General features: G+C 36.9%; 1 protein-coding gene across 15 annotated transcripts in view; it reads left to right on the top strand.

The window, feature by feature from the left end:
* SOX6 (SRY-box transcription factor 6) overlaps positions 1 to 12,759 on the top strand; it is a 374,009-nt gene that overhangs the window by 264,211 nt on the left and 97,039 nt on the right. For 12 of the 15 annotated variants that reach the window (XM_061464268.1, XM_061464265.1, XM_061464263.1 and 9 more), the window contains one exon: positions 9,716 to 9,839. In XM_061464268.1, the coding sequence (XP_061320252.1) occupies positions 9,716 to 9,839 (124 nt within the window). The remainder of the gene's footprint in view (positions 1 to 9,715; positions 9,840 to 12,759) is intronic. The other 3 variants (XM_061464269.1, XM_061464273.1, XM_061464271.1) reach the window with 1 other exon arrangement.

The raw sequence follows: 12,759 nt of genomic DNA, 5'->3' as shown, positions 1-12,759 counted from the left end.
TGAAGATTGCCCTTCTCATATTAAGCGTACAGTAGCCAGTTAGTTCTTGTAGGCGAGTTTACCAGGAGTACCAGAAGAAACTAGGGCTAAAAGACAATTTTTTTCTTATGAAGGCTTTGTGTTATGAAAAGGGTTGTTTTCAAACTGAAAATTCAGATTTATAAACACTTAATTCATCAGTTCCCCGTGCCTTTCATTTGAAATAAACATCCAGGAATATTATTTTAAAATAAGGCAGAAGGTGTAAGAAAAATGAAGTAATGTTTTGAGAAATATGTGATTGATGATTAAAAAACAGAGAGAAGGGGTGGGGGGGGGTGTCAGTCCAGCATTCATTAGTCAGGCAAAACTTCTGTTTGAGTGTGCATTAAGTCAGGAAGACCAGACAGTGTGTCTGGAAAATTATTCTTTAAGAAGTCCATTTAGTCTTTCAAAAATATTCCCTTGTTTCTTTAATCTGAAGGCATCCTTTGACTGACTTAGTTATTTTATATCTATTGATGCTAGAGGAAACAAAAGAAACTTTAAAACCTTGAAACATAAACGTCATTGAACCACCCATTTTAAAATAAAAAGGGGCAGTGGAGGGGAGAGGGAAAAAAGAAAAGAAAGAAATCACAGTGGATGTTTTCCAGGAGGGAACATGCTACTCTGTGTAAAGGGGACTAGTGTAACAAGAAGTCATCTATTCTTGATTTCTTTAGACAGCTAGAGCTTTGTGCCTTGTCTAGTTTCTACGTTTTAAGAGCTTGTTCTGTGTAGCAGGAATAATACAATAAATGGGTTTAACCACATTTGTCTCAGCTAGACAGTCTGCTTTGTCAAAGATTGCTGGTACAACATAAACAAATTATGCGTTTGTAGTGCTTTTCAATGAAAGCCTATCTAACAGAGTGGAGATTGTGTTTCGGCAGCTGTAGATTTAATCTCCTACCTGTCAGTTAAAGCAGGCATTTCCTGAGCAGATAAGGCCTTTCTGCAGAGGGGGAGCAGCCACAGCTGGACAAAGGGCCATTGTTATTGCCCCGTAATTCTATGTAGATTTGCGCGGGCATTTCATCACACCAGTTCCAGCTCGGTTGGGTTGCAGAGGAGCTAGCCTTCCAGTGCAGGTTTGGCAGGCAGAGAGAAGGGGAACTGCCTCACGGCTTTGTGCAATTGACTCCCACTGATTATCATGAGCAACTGAAGAAAATGTCCCAACTTTGAAAGCAGCGTCACTCTAACGTGAGTGATCATAGGATTCATAGCAAGGATCTATTCACAAGCTGAAAGTGTGCTTTAAAATAACACTGGAGTTCTGACAATTCAGGGAAAGCCAGAGAATGGGAAGACTGGCATTCCTTTTTGATTATCAGGATGTTCTGTAGAAAAGGCAGCACAGCAGTGTAGCTTTATGCCTGAAGTGTAGCTGTTACTGGAATTTTAACACTCAAAGTTGCATAGGAAAAACCTAATGCTTACTTTAAATATGAGGTTCCTGGTTTCCTGGCTTTTATTTTAGCTTTAATGATTTTGTCTTTCAAAATGTTTTTATAGATGAATCATAAATGTTATAGAAAGTTGAGGAACCAATACAACTGATCCGAGCCAGACATGATGCAGGAGGGAAGCAGGCTCTATGTATGTCACTGAAGCTTAGAAACTCTGTTGCTTACTCTCAAATATGTAATAATTACTGTATACCTCACTCATACTGTGTGAACACACCTGTTTCTTGGAGCTGTTTCTGGGTAAAGATGGTCAGATCATGTAAATATCTGAGGAGTCCTAGGAAGAGATGAAACAAATTTTTGCATGCAGTCAGTACTCTGATTTGACTTTGAGCTCTAGACACAGGAGTTTTCTGCATTAAACTAGTTCTCCAAATAATTGCCTTTGATAATCCTTTGTGTTTCTATCTAGACACTCCATAAACATCATGCAATTTCTGGAAATTATCTAGGTTACTATTCTGCATTAGATGTCTTTCAAAAGTGTACAGAAGCAAAAATATTCTTACTAGATGTGAATACCTCCTTTCACTTAGTCCTTATTATCCATTTAGGCTTGTGAAAAAATATCAGCGCTTGAATCTATAAAAACGAAGGGTAAATTCGCAGAGGAGTAAATGCCTGAAGAAATCAGGCCCATAGGACTGGGTGGGATGGGAAACGTGTTTCCTTTCCACAAGTGTGACTCATCTCCACCCTTGTGTCCTGCCAGAATACAAGTGTTCAAGGGCTAAACTGTGTGGCAGTGGCATAAACTTGCTCAAAAGCTGCCTCATTCTGATTTTGCAACAGAGCATGCCCCACAGTGAAGTAAATGGCGGAACATCTGTTAGCATCAGTGATTTCAGATATATTCCTATTTGTTTAATATAATGGAAAACCCAACCTATTCTTTCATTGTACCTTTTTTACCTCTATTGGGCAGAAGCAGTTTTGATCAGAAGCATTGAAAGATGCTTCTGGTTTTGTTCCCAGTTCTCCTGGAGGTATTCTTTAAAGTGAAAGACAATTCTTCCTTTAGCAATCATCAGTGTTGTTGTGTTAGGTGACTTTTTATACTGTATATTGCAAGCCCTTCTACTGGCACAATGTCTCGTTAGTAAGTAGTGATGCCTACTATTCAAAAAAAGAACTCTGTCTTGAAAGGATTAGAGGGGAAACTCTGCTTGAAAGCACCAATATGAAATGCAAATTTTAAAGCATCTCTTGCTCTAAATTTTTCCATCCAAATTTCAATGTACTCCAAAACCCTTGCACATTTTGATATCACCATAAAAACTTAAGCTAATAAGGATTTTCTGACATAATTTATATTTAGATTTAAGTTGAAGTAATGGAGCTTCCACATATAAAATATCAACAAGTATCATTAGGCTGCAATATTTTTCTTACTTTGGCATGAATAAGACAAGGTGAAAATGAGAAACATACATCTTCACTAGTCTTTGGAAATATCTGAAATAATTGACTTGCTCAGTCTTCTGTGATGGCTTGGTGACCACTAACTGTGACAATTTGCATAATAGTCAACTCTTCACTTCTGTAGAGATAACTGTTTGTATCTGATTAAAATTAGGGCTGTTTTAGTTCTCTTGACTTTTCCAGAAGTTGCAGAAACAGAGATTTGCTGTTATGCTTTAACCAAACAAATGCACACATGGGGATAACAATATGCTGAGTTTATGCAGATTTTACAGCACAAATCTGAATAAAATACCCACTAAAAGACCCTTAAGGAGTAATAAACACACATGAATTTTCCTTACTTGCACTTTAAAGTGATTTTAACATACTACTAGACCTTAACAATAATATTTAATTGACAAGATTATGCATTTGTATGGATTGAAAAGGTGGTAGATCTCTAATTCCAAATGAACTATAAATTCACTTTTGCATAACATGTTTTATTTATTTCTCTATAGCAGAGATGTTCTTCATCCCTCCTAGTGAGAGTTTCTTAAAATACAGACAATTTAAATAGATTTAATTACCATTTATCATACTCTTAACTTCATGAGATCATCTTTAGTTGAATTCTGTATTTCCAGGTAGTCAAAGAGCTAGATGAAAACAGGAAAATGCAATGAGAAGCTAATAGAAATGAAACGAGAACTAGTGTTTAAAACTATTCTGGTTTCAGTGTGGTTGGTAGTATTTTTCTGTTAGTCCCTTCTTTATTTCCCAAGTACAAGTAATTTAAGCTTAGTTCATTTAAAGTTTCAAAGTACTGAAGAAGAAAAAAATAAAAAATAAGGATGACCATTTTTGCTTTATGGTCATGTCTGCAATTTTTACATTAATGTTGTGGCCTCTGCAGTAGACTTAAATCTCCAAATCATGCTGAAGCACTGGACAAACAGAAAAAAATGATAGGGCAAAAGAAATAAAATAGCAGTTACAATCCCTTTACAAATTCAGTAGTGGTCTACATATTTTTCATAGTATTTCCCGTATGAAATATTTTCACTTTGCAAGTCTTTGGTATCTTTTTTATAGTTTGTTTGCCAAAACTTCCCCTGGGATCTTATTGGCAGACATTTTCTTTGTGGCTCATGTACTTTCACTGAAAGGAAATATTTTTCAATTAGACTGTAGATAATTAGATGGCAGATAAATTAGGACATAATATACCTCCCTATATAGATATAGCTACAGTGATTCTATATTGCTAACAGGAGCAGAAAGTAGTCTTTGAATAATTTTCAATATGGAACCTATGTCAACGTGATTTTCAGTGTCTTAGCTACAATGCAGTGCATGGGTGATTCCTTTTGGTCTGCTGGAGCCCACCTTTCTTCATCGCCATTAATCCTCACACAGAGTCAGGGTTTCTTCCGTGGGATTATTTATGCTGGAAGGGATTTCTCACTTAAGCATCTCAGTCCACTCTCACATATTATCTCTACATTAGAGAACGTTAGGCATTGATGGTGCATTAATTCAAAGCCTTGAGAGTTCATCAGTTATGTTTCTGAGTTCAGATCAAGGGCCCTGTTACCACTCACAAGCAAAGTAACCAGATCCTTTATAACTGAGCTGGTCAGTTAACCCAGCCTTTACAGCCATTTTGCTTCATCAGAACAGCACAAATAAAACAGCCAGACCATTCAATTACAACCAAAGAGACCCTTTTATTTTTTTCTGTACAATCCTCCTGCAGTTTTTCCAAATAGATCATTTTTGGGGACCAGAAAAGGCCTCAGTCATGCCACAAGTTCATTACAGCATTGGCAGAGCTGGGGAGCAGATTTCAGCCCAAACCTGCAAAACTCTTAGCATATAGCTGCTTTTAAGCATTTAAGTGATCCCACTGACTTTCACATGTATGTGTTTTCTTAAAGTCATCCCTTCTTTATGCAACATGGCGTTTGCTTTCTTGCAGTCACAAAAATTACTTAAACTTCAAATTAACACAACTTCTTATATTTCTCCTCTTACAAAGAACAACAAAACCCAAGACTAGTTATTGAGATAAATAAAATTCCAATGGTGATATAAAAATAATAGTGCCATGCATTGTATACAGACTATTTAAAATGCAGATGAAGTAAATATATATAATGTGCAGGGTATTTGAAAACTTGCCCTAATATTACTGGGGGCACACACACTGCTTTCAGTGATATTTAGACTTTTAAAATGGATCAACCTAAAATGTAACCTGTTAAGCTATCAGTTATAGCCATTCATATGTTCTATGATATGGGCAAATATTTTGGGCATTCTGAAAATGCACATTCTTACTTAATACAATGCCATTTCCATGACACCTGGGAACCTTGTCTATTACAATGTGGTTTCTAAGTGAGAGTAGACAATTTCAAACACATTTTTAACTATGGAAATTAAAAGCTTAATGACTGCTTACACAGGTTAAAGTTGTAGTCTGGCTATACCAGTTATTCAAGAAGTTAAAAAATCTTATGTAGAAATTCATGTTTAAACTGTGAAAAGTTTAAACCTGCCTGAGAATGAATTAGGCTCTCAGAGAGGCTGCAACATCACAAGGACAAAAGGCACTGTAGATATTATGCTAAAGGAATTAAAAAAATTCATTCAGTAAGTTAACGTGTTGGAGTAGTCTGTTACACTCAATAGAAATCTTAAGATTTCTACAAGTTGAAAACAGGCCCCAGAGATTTTATTGTAATTAAAAAAAAAAAAAAAAAAGCTTTAAGGAAGGGATAAAATATCATAAAGACTGTGCTTACTGTCTCTCAAAAAGATGGCACTTAATTCTCCCCACTACTGAAATAAATCATGCAACACAGAGGAAACTTTTCAGGTTTGATCTTGAAAAGTTTGTGAGGGATTCATGCCCCATTATAAGGTAGGATTTACTTCTGCTCCTGAAACCTGTGATCCTCCCAGCTAAGAAGTGTGTGAGCTGCCTTTTTGCTTGCACTGCTGCCATCCTTTCCTCTGAATGCCTTTACCCTCTAGCTGCAATATTAGTTGTTGCAGAGGCTGTTTTGTTTTTTAACAACAGAAGCCTTCCTCCTTCTCTGTCTCACTAAATGTGCTGTGTCCCTGTGTGCCTCAAAAGTGGCAAATCATTTTCATTCAGAGCATTATTTTTGTATGACATATCACTTTAGCTTCCATTTTCCATGCACAGCACTAACCATCAATGACGTTTTAAAAAGGAGGATTGTCCAGCCAACTCTTGCGATTAGCATTCACATGACTGTGGGACAAAGCACTGCAGATTTGCCCAGCTTATCAAACAGGCCACTGGCTTTTATTATTTCAGGGAGAATCAAATTGGAAGTTGCTTCTTGAACTAATCAGGACTGATTTGCTCTAAAGTTGCTTCCTGACTTAGATCTCAGACAAGGAAGTGCTGTAATCAGTTCCCAAGGGCTGTCAGAGTTGTGATGGGATGTTAAAGGAATGGTACACTGTGTTTAAGAGTTCCCTGATCTTGGTGGCTTCTCATGTTTAACACAGTTAAACCTGAGCTTGTTGTATAGAATCGAAGATTAATTTTCTGAGGTAGCCTTGTATAAGGAGATGATTTTACTAGAGGTTGCAGAACTGAATTTTGGAAAGAATATACTCAGGTTTCCTCGAGGATTTGTTCAGTTCTGTTAAGGATATAGATGGGCAGAATTGTTTAAAACCAAACATATACTGCCCATCACAAAAAAAAAAAAAAATCTTCATGAAAGAGAAAATGAGTCCCCCTGAGTGACACTGTTTGCATATTAGCCCATAGTATGGGCTCTGCCAAGTTGCCAAGTTACTCTCTGACTGACTGCTGCAGATGCTCTTTCTCAAGTATTCTGAGTGAGATCTTTAGTGCAAGTCTTCAGGGACAAACAATAGCACCTGTTCCTCGAAAGATAGCAGCCCAGTTAGTCCATTCATGTATCTTTAATGAAGCTCTGGGGCAGATGGCAAAAAATGGCATCATCAACAACTTAGCACAGAGGAAACAAAAGGGGAAAGTGCCAATCCAACAATACGCTATTTTTATGAATGAGAAGAGACAGTCAGAGTGTTTCTCAGGCATCTGCTGCAGTCTTGGTTTACAGAAGGACCTCAGAAACATCTCAGCAATTAAAATTTCTGAGCATGTAGCTGATTTTATGAAATAAACCTACCAACCCCTCCTCCCAACTTCTCCCCACCTCAGTAAAATCAAAATAATACTGATACCAATATTAATATTAGAACCCTCAGGAAAAAGTGAAAAATTAGGTGTCTGCTGGGGTTTTTTTTTGGTATTCATTTTATATCTTCACTAATTCAGTGACACCTGTACACTCACAAATGTTTATTTGTGCTTTTCAGTTGACCTGTGCTGAAAATCAACACCTATGTATATAATAATTCTGTGTGAAAATAAAATTTACCTAGGAATAGTATTTAACATGTGCCAGAGGGAAGACCCATGGGAGGGAATGGTTCCCATTCAGTAGTTTTTTTTTCAGTCTGTATAACTCTCTGAAGTGTAAACTCAAACTTACACTTTAAATGTAAGCCACCTTTAGCCAAAGTTACACTGATTTATATAGGCTGAAGACCTGATCCAGCATTCAGAGTAGTATTTCAAGGAAGAATAGCAGATTTCCAGAACATACAGTGGCAATTCTCCACACTTACAGAATTGTTTTTATTTGAGAGGGTTTTAAAAAAATAAACCAAACTTTTTGGATATGATGGAGTGGATCCAACTCTACAGGATTGCATTGGGAAACAACCACTGGATTTGGTTCTTACATATTTCAAATTATTTTTAAGACACTACAGTGCACAGTATTGCTATGGGTATGTATTCACCATGTACTCATGCATGTGTTCACCTGATCTCTTCTGCGTCTTGTGTTATTATGTCTGTGTCATGTACCTTTGCAACCCCAGGGAAATATTTTCTGTGCGTGGTGACCGAAAGAGATATTTCTTAAGCCACATGCCCATTTGGTTAAACTGTAGATATGAACTACTGAAAATTATCGTAAATTCTATTGTATTGAATTCCTTAAGATATATCCTACAGTTGTTTCTATCAGACAAAGCCTGTGGTTTTCATTTGCTGTACTCCTGTAGAGGCAGTGTAAAGGAACACCGCACAGCAAAACGAGGACCATTTTATCAGAGGTAAATGCCTGTGCTGGGCACATGGGATCAACTTCAATCTAACAAAGTTTAACTCATATCCTAAAACACACAGCCAGGCTTACCTCAGCTAAAATGAGAGAAATAACTGCTCAAAGCTAGTTTCTTTCACGCCCCAGTGCCATAGCAGTAATTGCACAAAGACCTTTTCATTATAAGTTGATTTTCCTGAGAAATGGATTCAAAAAATACTGTAAAGTGTTTATTTTTTGCTTGACCTTTATTAACCTACATCTTGCAGCTTTCCCAGGAGAAGAGTTGTTGGTAAATTAACCCTCATAGACACACACAGTAGCATTTCTGCACTGCATCAGTGGTTGTGAAAGTAATGGGGATATGACAAGAAAATTTGGCACTATTTAAACAATGTCATAGGTCACCATATGGGATTTGACCAAAAAAAGTTTTTTAGGAATTAAATGAAAAAAAAAAATTGCTTGAAGTGTACTTTAACTTTTTAATAGTATTTAATGCCACCGATTTATGGTAGGATGAGGGAATTTTTTTTTTTTCTGCCTAAAAGCCCAATTTCTTCCTACATTTACTGGCTTTGATATATAAACCATTGTATGTTTGCTTAACTACTAATCAGAAAAATCATAGTCAAACCCTTGGGTACTTCTGGGGCTAAGCAATGATGGATAAGAACTATTTGTGATCCTAGCCACTGTCTCTGAAACACACGAAGCATAAACTAAGAAACTAGGAAATTAACATGTGGATTTAACAGACACAATTCTATCACATCTCCCGTTTTCTATATGTTAAATACAAATGCTGGTATAAGGTGAACAGTTTTTTTCTTCTGCATGTTTTTGCTTTTTTGATACATTTAATAAGGTCAAGTTAAGTTTGATAAAGTAGGTTTTATTCTGAAATGGTCTCTGAATACAGCTCCTTAATTACCAAGGTACATGATAGCGCATAAAGCTATAAAACTGCTTAAACAGACAAACAATTTATATGTCATAGTGAGGTGTGTATGGCAAAGGATGTTAGTTTAATTGGGAGCCAAGATGTTGGAGCCTTAAATCTTAAGAGCTGGTTGTTGACTAGAAGACTATTCAATAGATTTTGAAATAACATACCTGAGTTGTTGGTATATATATGAACAGTACAATGTTGTATGATCTCAGAATTAAAATTACCCTAAGGGTACTAAAATCTGAACATCAAAATAGCTGCTGCAGTGTTACGTTACCTCTAAAATGCTTGTCACTGCTGTCTGTGGCCAAAGATGAGAAAACTTGTGAAAAATTATTAGAAGTACATACTCCTTTTTAAAGAACCTATAGTGTATTACACAGGTTTTATACCTTTTTAGCTTGTGCCAGGATGGGAAATATTAATAATAAAAAAAATAATAGAGGAGCAGAAGAAGTACGAAAATGTGCAGTTCACTGAGACTGTTACACCTTTGACACTGAGGGAAAACAATGTTAGTGAGGGCTTTGATGTGATAATGTGAAACTGGCAGGGATTATATTAAGGCAAAGGTTCTGTGGGACTGTGTGAACACAAGAACACTATCAGTATGGGAGAAATACCTGTCAAGACAAATTTGTGCTATTTCTGATCAGAGGCTCTCTTCTGTTTAGCAGGTTCAGGGTCACATGCCTCCGCTCATGATCCCAATTTTTCCACACGACCAGCGGACGCTGGCAGCGGCTGCTGCAGCCCAGCAGGGATTCCTCTTCCCCCCTGGAATAACTTACAAGCCAGGTAAGCTGACAGGAATGTGAAGCTATTTAACATTTTAAGATATTAACTGTAGCTTCTTGTGTGATCTGTCTCATATGGATGATGCATAACAGGTGTAGCTGGTTGGCAATAGTGTGGAGTTTTTGCAGCTCCACTTGAAAAATCCTTCTGGTTTTCAGGAGGTGGATGGAATATTAGTTATTGACTGTCATGATTTTTTTAACCTTTATTTCCCATAAAATCATTTGCTCTAAATGTATTGGCCCACTTGCCTAGTAATTTGTTTCTCATCTGACCTGTGCCATTATACAAATGCCATTATACGTATCTTTAATTAATTCTGGTATCTTCAGTATACTTGTGTTTTGTGCAAAATTCTAACTCTTTTGTTTGATTTCAATCTGAATAATAAAAGGTTTCAGTAGTTCAATCCCAGTCATCATTCAGACTTGTAACAGGTCACATAACCTTGTAATGAAATATGTTTTGAGATGATTTAGCAAATGTTTCGATTTCTGTCTTTTTTTCCTCCAAGTTTACAGGACTCCTGGGGAATTCAATTAGGGATATAATGGTTTGAAGCTACTTTCAGAGCCTCCTTGTAAACAGGGCTTTAAATGTTTAAAGACACATTGCCAAAGAAATTCAATGTAGGAAGATAGTTAAGTAAATAAAAGTCAACCTTATTTTCATTTGTACATTCTTTGTAAGTGACCTCAGTGCAGAAGGAGCAACCTTATTTTGCTCATTAATTCCCTTTCAAGCTGCCTTTAGCATATTAACCTGGTAACTAATAACTACAAAACATATATACCAGTATCTTTTTTTGACATTAAATATGAGACGTACAAAGTAAAGCATTGATCCTGCTCCCCCTGATATTAGTGGTGGTTTTGCTGTTGACTGCAGCTGGAACAGGGTCAAATCCAAAGTAAAGCCTCATAATAGATGGTGTAAACAGCATACTAATTAAAAGGCAGGTTGAACCTAAAACCCTAAGTTTACTTAATATTAGATGAAGTGAGGCTAAGCAGGATTTCAGTAAGTATTTCCATTTGTCCCACTCTCTTCTGTCTCTTTGGACTAGAGACATTCCTTTTTAAACACAGAATCTTTGTCCTTTGTTATTATCTTTGTTATCATCTTATTTTCAGGTTTAGAATCCAAAAGTTCTTCTCCTATTTGACAAACTGATGCACTCTATGCAGTGCTCTGAAATGGAGCTCTGAAAGACACCTAGCTCTAGGTGGCACAGGATGATGGTTATTCACACACATCACCACCTTGTGACAGTTGGGGACCAAAGCGAAGAATATTTTGTCTCCACAGACATAAGAGTTGCCACTTGTGGAAACTGTCTGTGACACACGGGCTAATAATTTTCTTCTCACAGCCAACAGAAAGCATGCGCTTCAGTTTCCTTCCTTCCCCCATATTAATCTGAGATACTTTCTGAAGAGTGACTATTAATGATTAAGCTGCTAGTTGTGCTTCTCCCTGAAAGCTGCTATGTCAAATTGCGTTGTGTTGATTTTGGCTTCTGTAGGCTGCTTTGTAAAATAATGACTTGGGAAGAAGAGTACCAGCATGATTTCCCCCACAAGAACAGATTTCTGTGCTTATTCTAAAGTGTTTCTTACAGTACTTGTCCTAACACTTTATCAAGCTTATACTCCTTTATGTGTGATCCTGTTGACCTCATAGCAGCAGGTGATACAGATCTAGGGCACTTTTTTACTTCCTGGAAAACAGAAGGAGAGATCTGTAATACAGGTTTAAAGAATGAAGTGCAGGCAAAAATCAAGGCCTAGATACCTCAGAACACAGCTAAGCTGTTGGCTAGTATGTTAGTGGTTTATATGCAGCTGTTGCTAGTAAAGACCAGAAGTCACAATGATCTGATTATTCCCAGTGACTTGCAAGAAATGAGAATATTTATATTTTTAATATATTTATTAAATTTTACCGTGTGTGTGCCAAAGGTAGCTGGGCAGGTCAGTAGTTTTTGTTGGAGAGACATAGTGATAAAAAAATGCCATTAACTACACTTGGTATTGATTGACTCCTATTTTTGGCACTCTTGGCACAGTAGTTAAGGAATTAATTAAACTGGAGATTAAGCTACACTCTTTCATAGAGAGGGTTCTCCAAAGTAATTTCTGAGGAACTTGACTGCTACTACCTGTACTCTTCTACTTTTGTGAGAAATGAAACTTTCACCTCTAGAACTGTCAGTTTAAACTTGCTTATACTTCTGAGGAAAGGTAGCAGATGGATTAACCCTTCAGATACTTCCATTTTTCTTCTTGGTTGTCTGTTTAGGTTCTATTTCATTTTACTCTAGTTTGATCTAGGCAAGACTGAGTTTTGACACTATCGCTTTTCTTTGACTTTCAGAAAATAAAGTGAAAGGGATTTCAAAAACAGAAACTATGGGAGCTGACTGCTTTTGAAACTGTGTCATTTAGGGAATGTCAAATACTGTGTGCACAGTCACTTAATTTGAATTGTCCTCAAAGAAAATGGGCTAGATATAAGCCAGCTCCAACTTGGAAGCAGCATATCAGTGTTAGTGTGACAGAGGAGTCAAGATGAGAAGTCCTGACTTGGTGTACAAGTGGGGATATGATTACGTGCACATGTCCATGTACCTATATCTTCATGGACTAAGTGGGAAATGATTTCATGGCTGTTTAGTTCAATGCCAAGATAGCAGTTACTGAGTACTGGTGCAAATCTGCGCATAAACTGCCTTGAAGTAAGAAAATGGCATTCCTATAACAAACTACGCTAGGTCATGTCCTCAATTGAAGGACCTATAGAAGAGAGGAGAATTTATTAGGTTCTGAGTGCCTTCCAGCATGTTCCTTAGTTGCTCCTAAACTCCTGAGCTCAGAAAGTCATTATGAACAGAAAACCTGAGAAATAGCTGATATACAAC

The sequence above is a fragment of the Pezoporus flaviventris genome, unplaced genomic scaffold, assembly GCF_033815535.1.
Source record: "Pezoporus flaviventris isolate CSIRO_AGI_PZ_B2104156 unplaced genomic scaffold, CSIRO_AGI_Pfla_v1 ptg000036l, whole genome shotgun sequence".
Classification (NCBI taxonomy): Eukaryota; Metazoa; Chordata; class Aves; order Psittaciformes; family Psittacidae; genus Pezoporus; species Pezoporus flaviventris.
The sequence above is the reverse complement of the archived record's forward strand: the minus strand, read 5'-3'. Positions and strand labels throughout refer to the sequence as shown.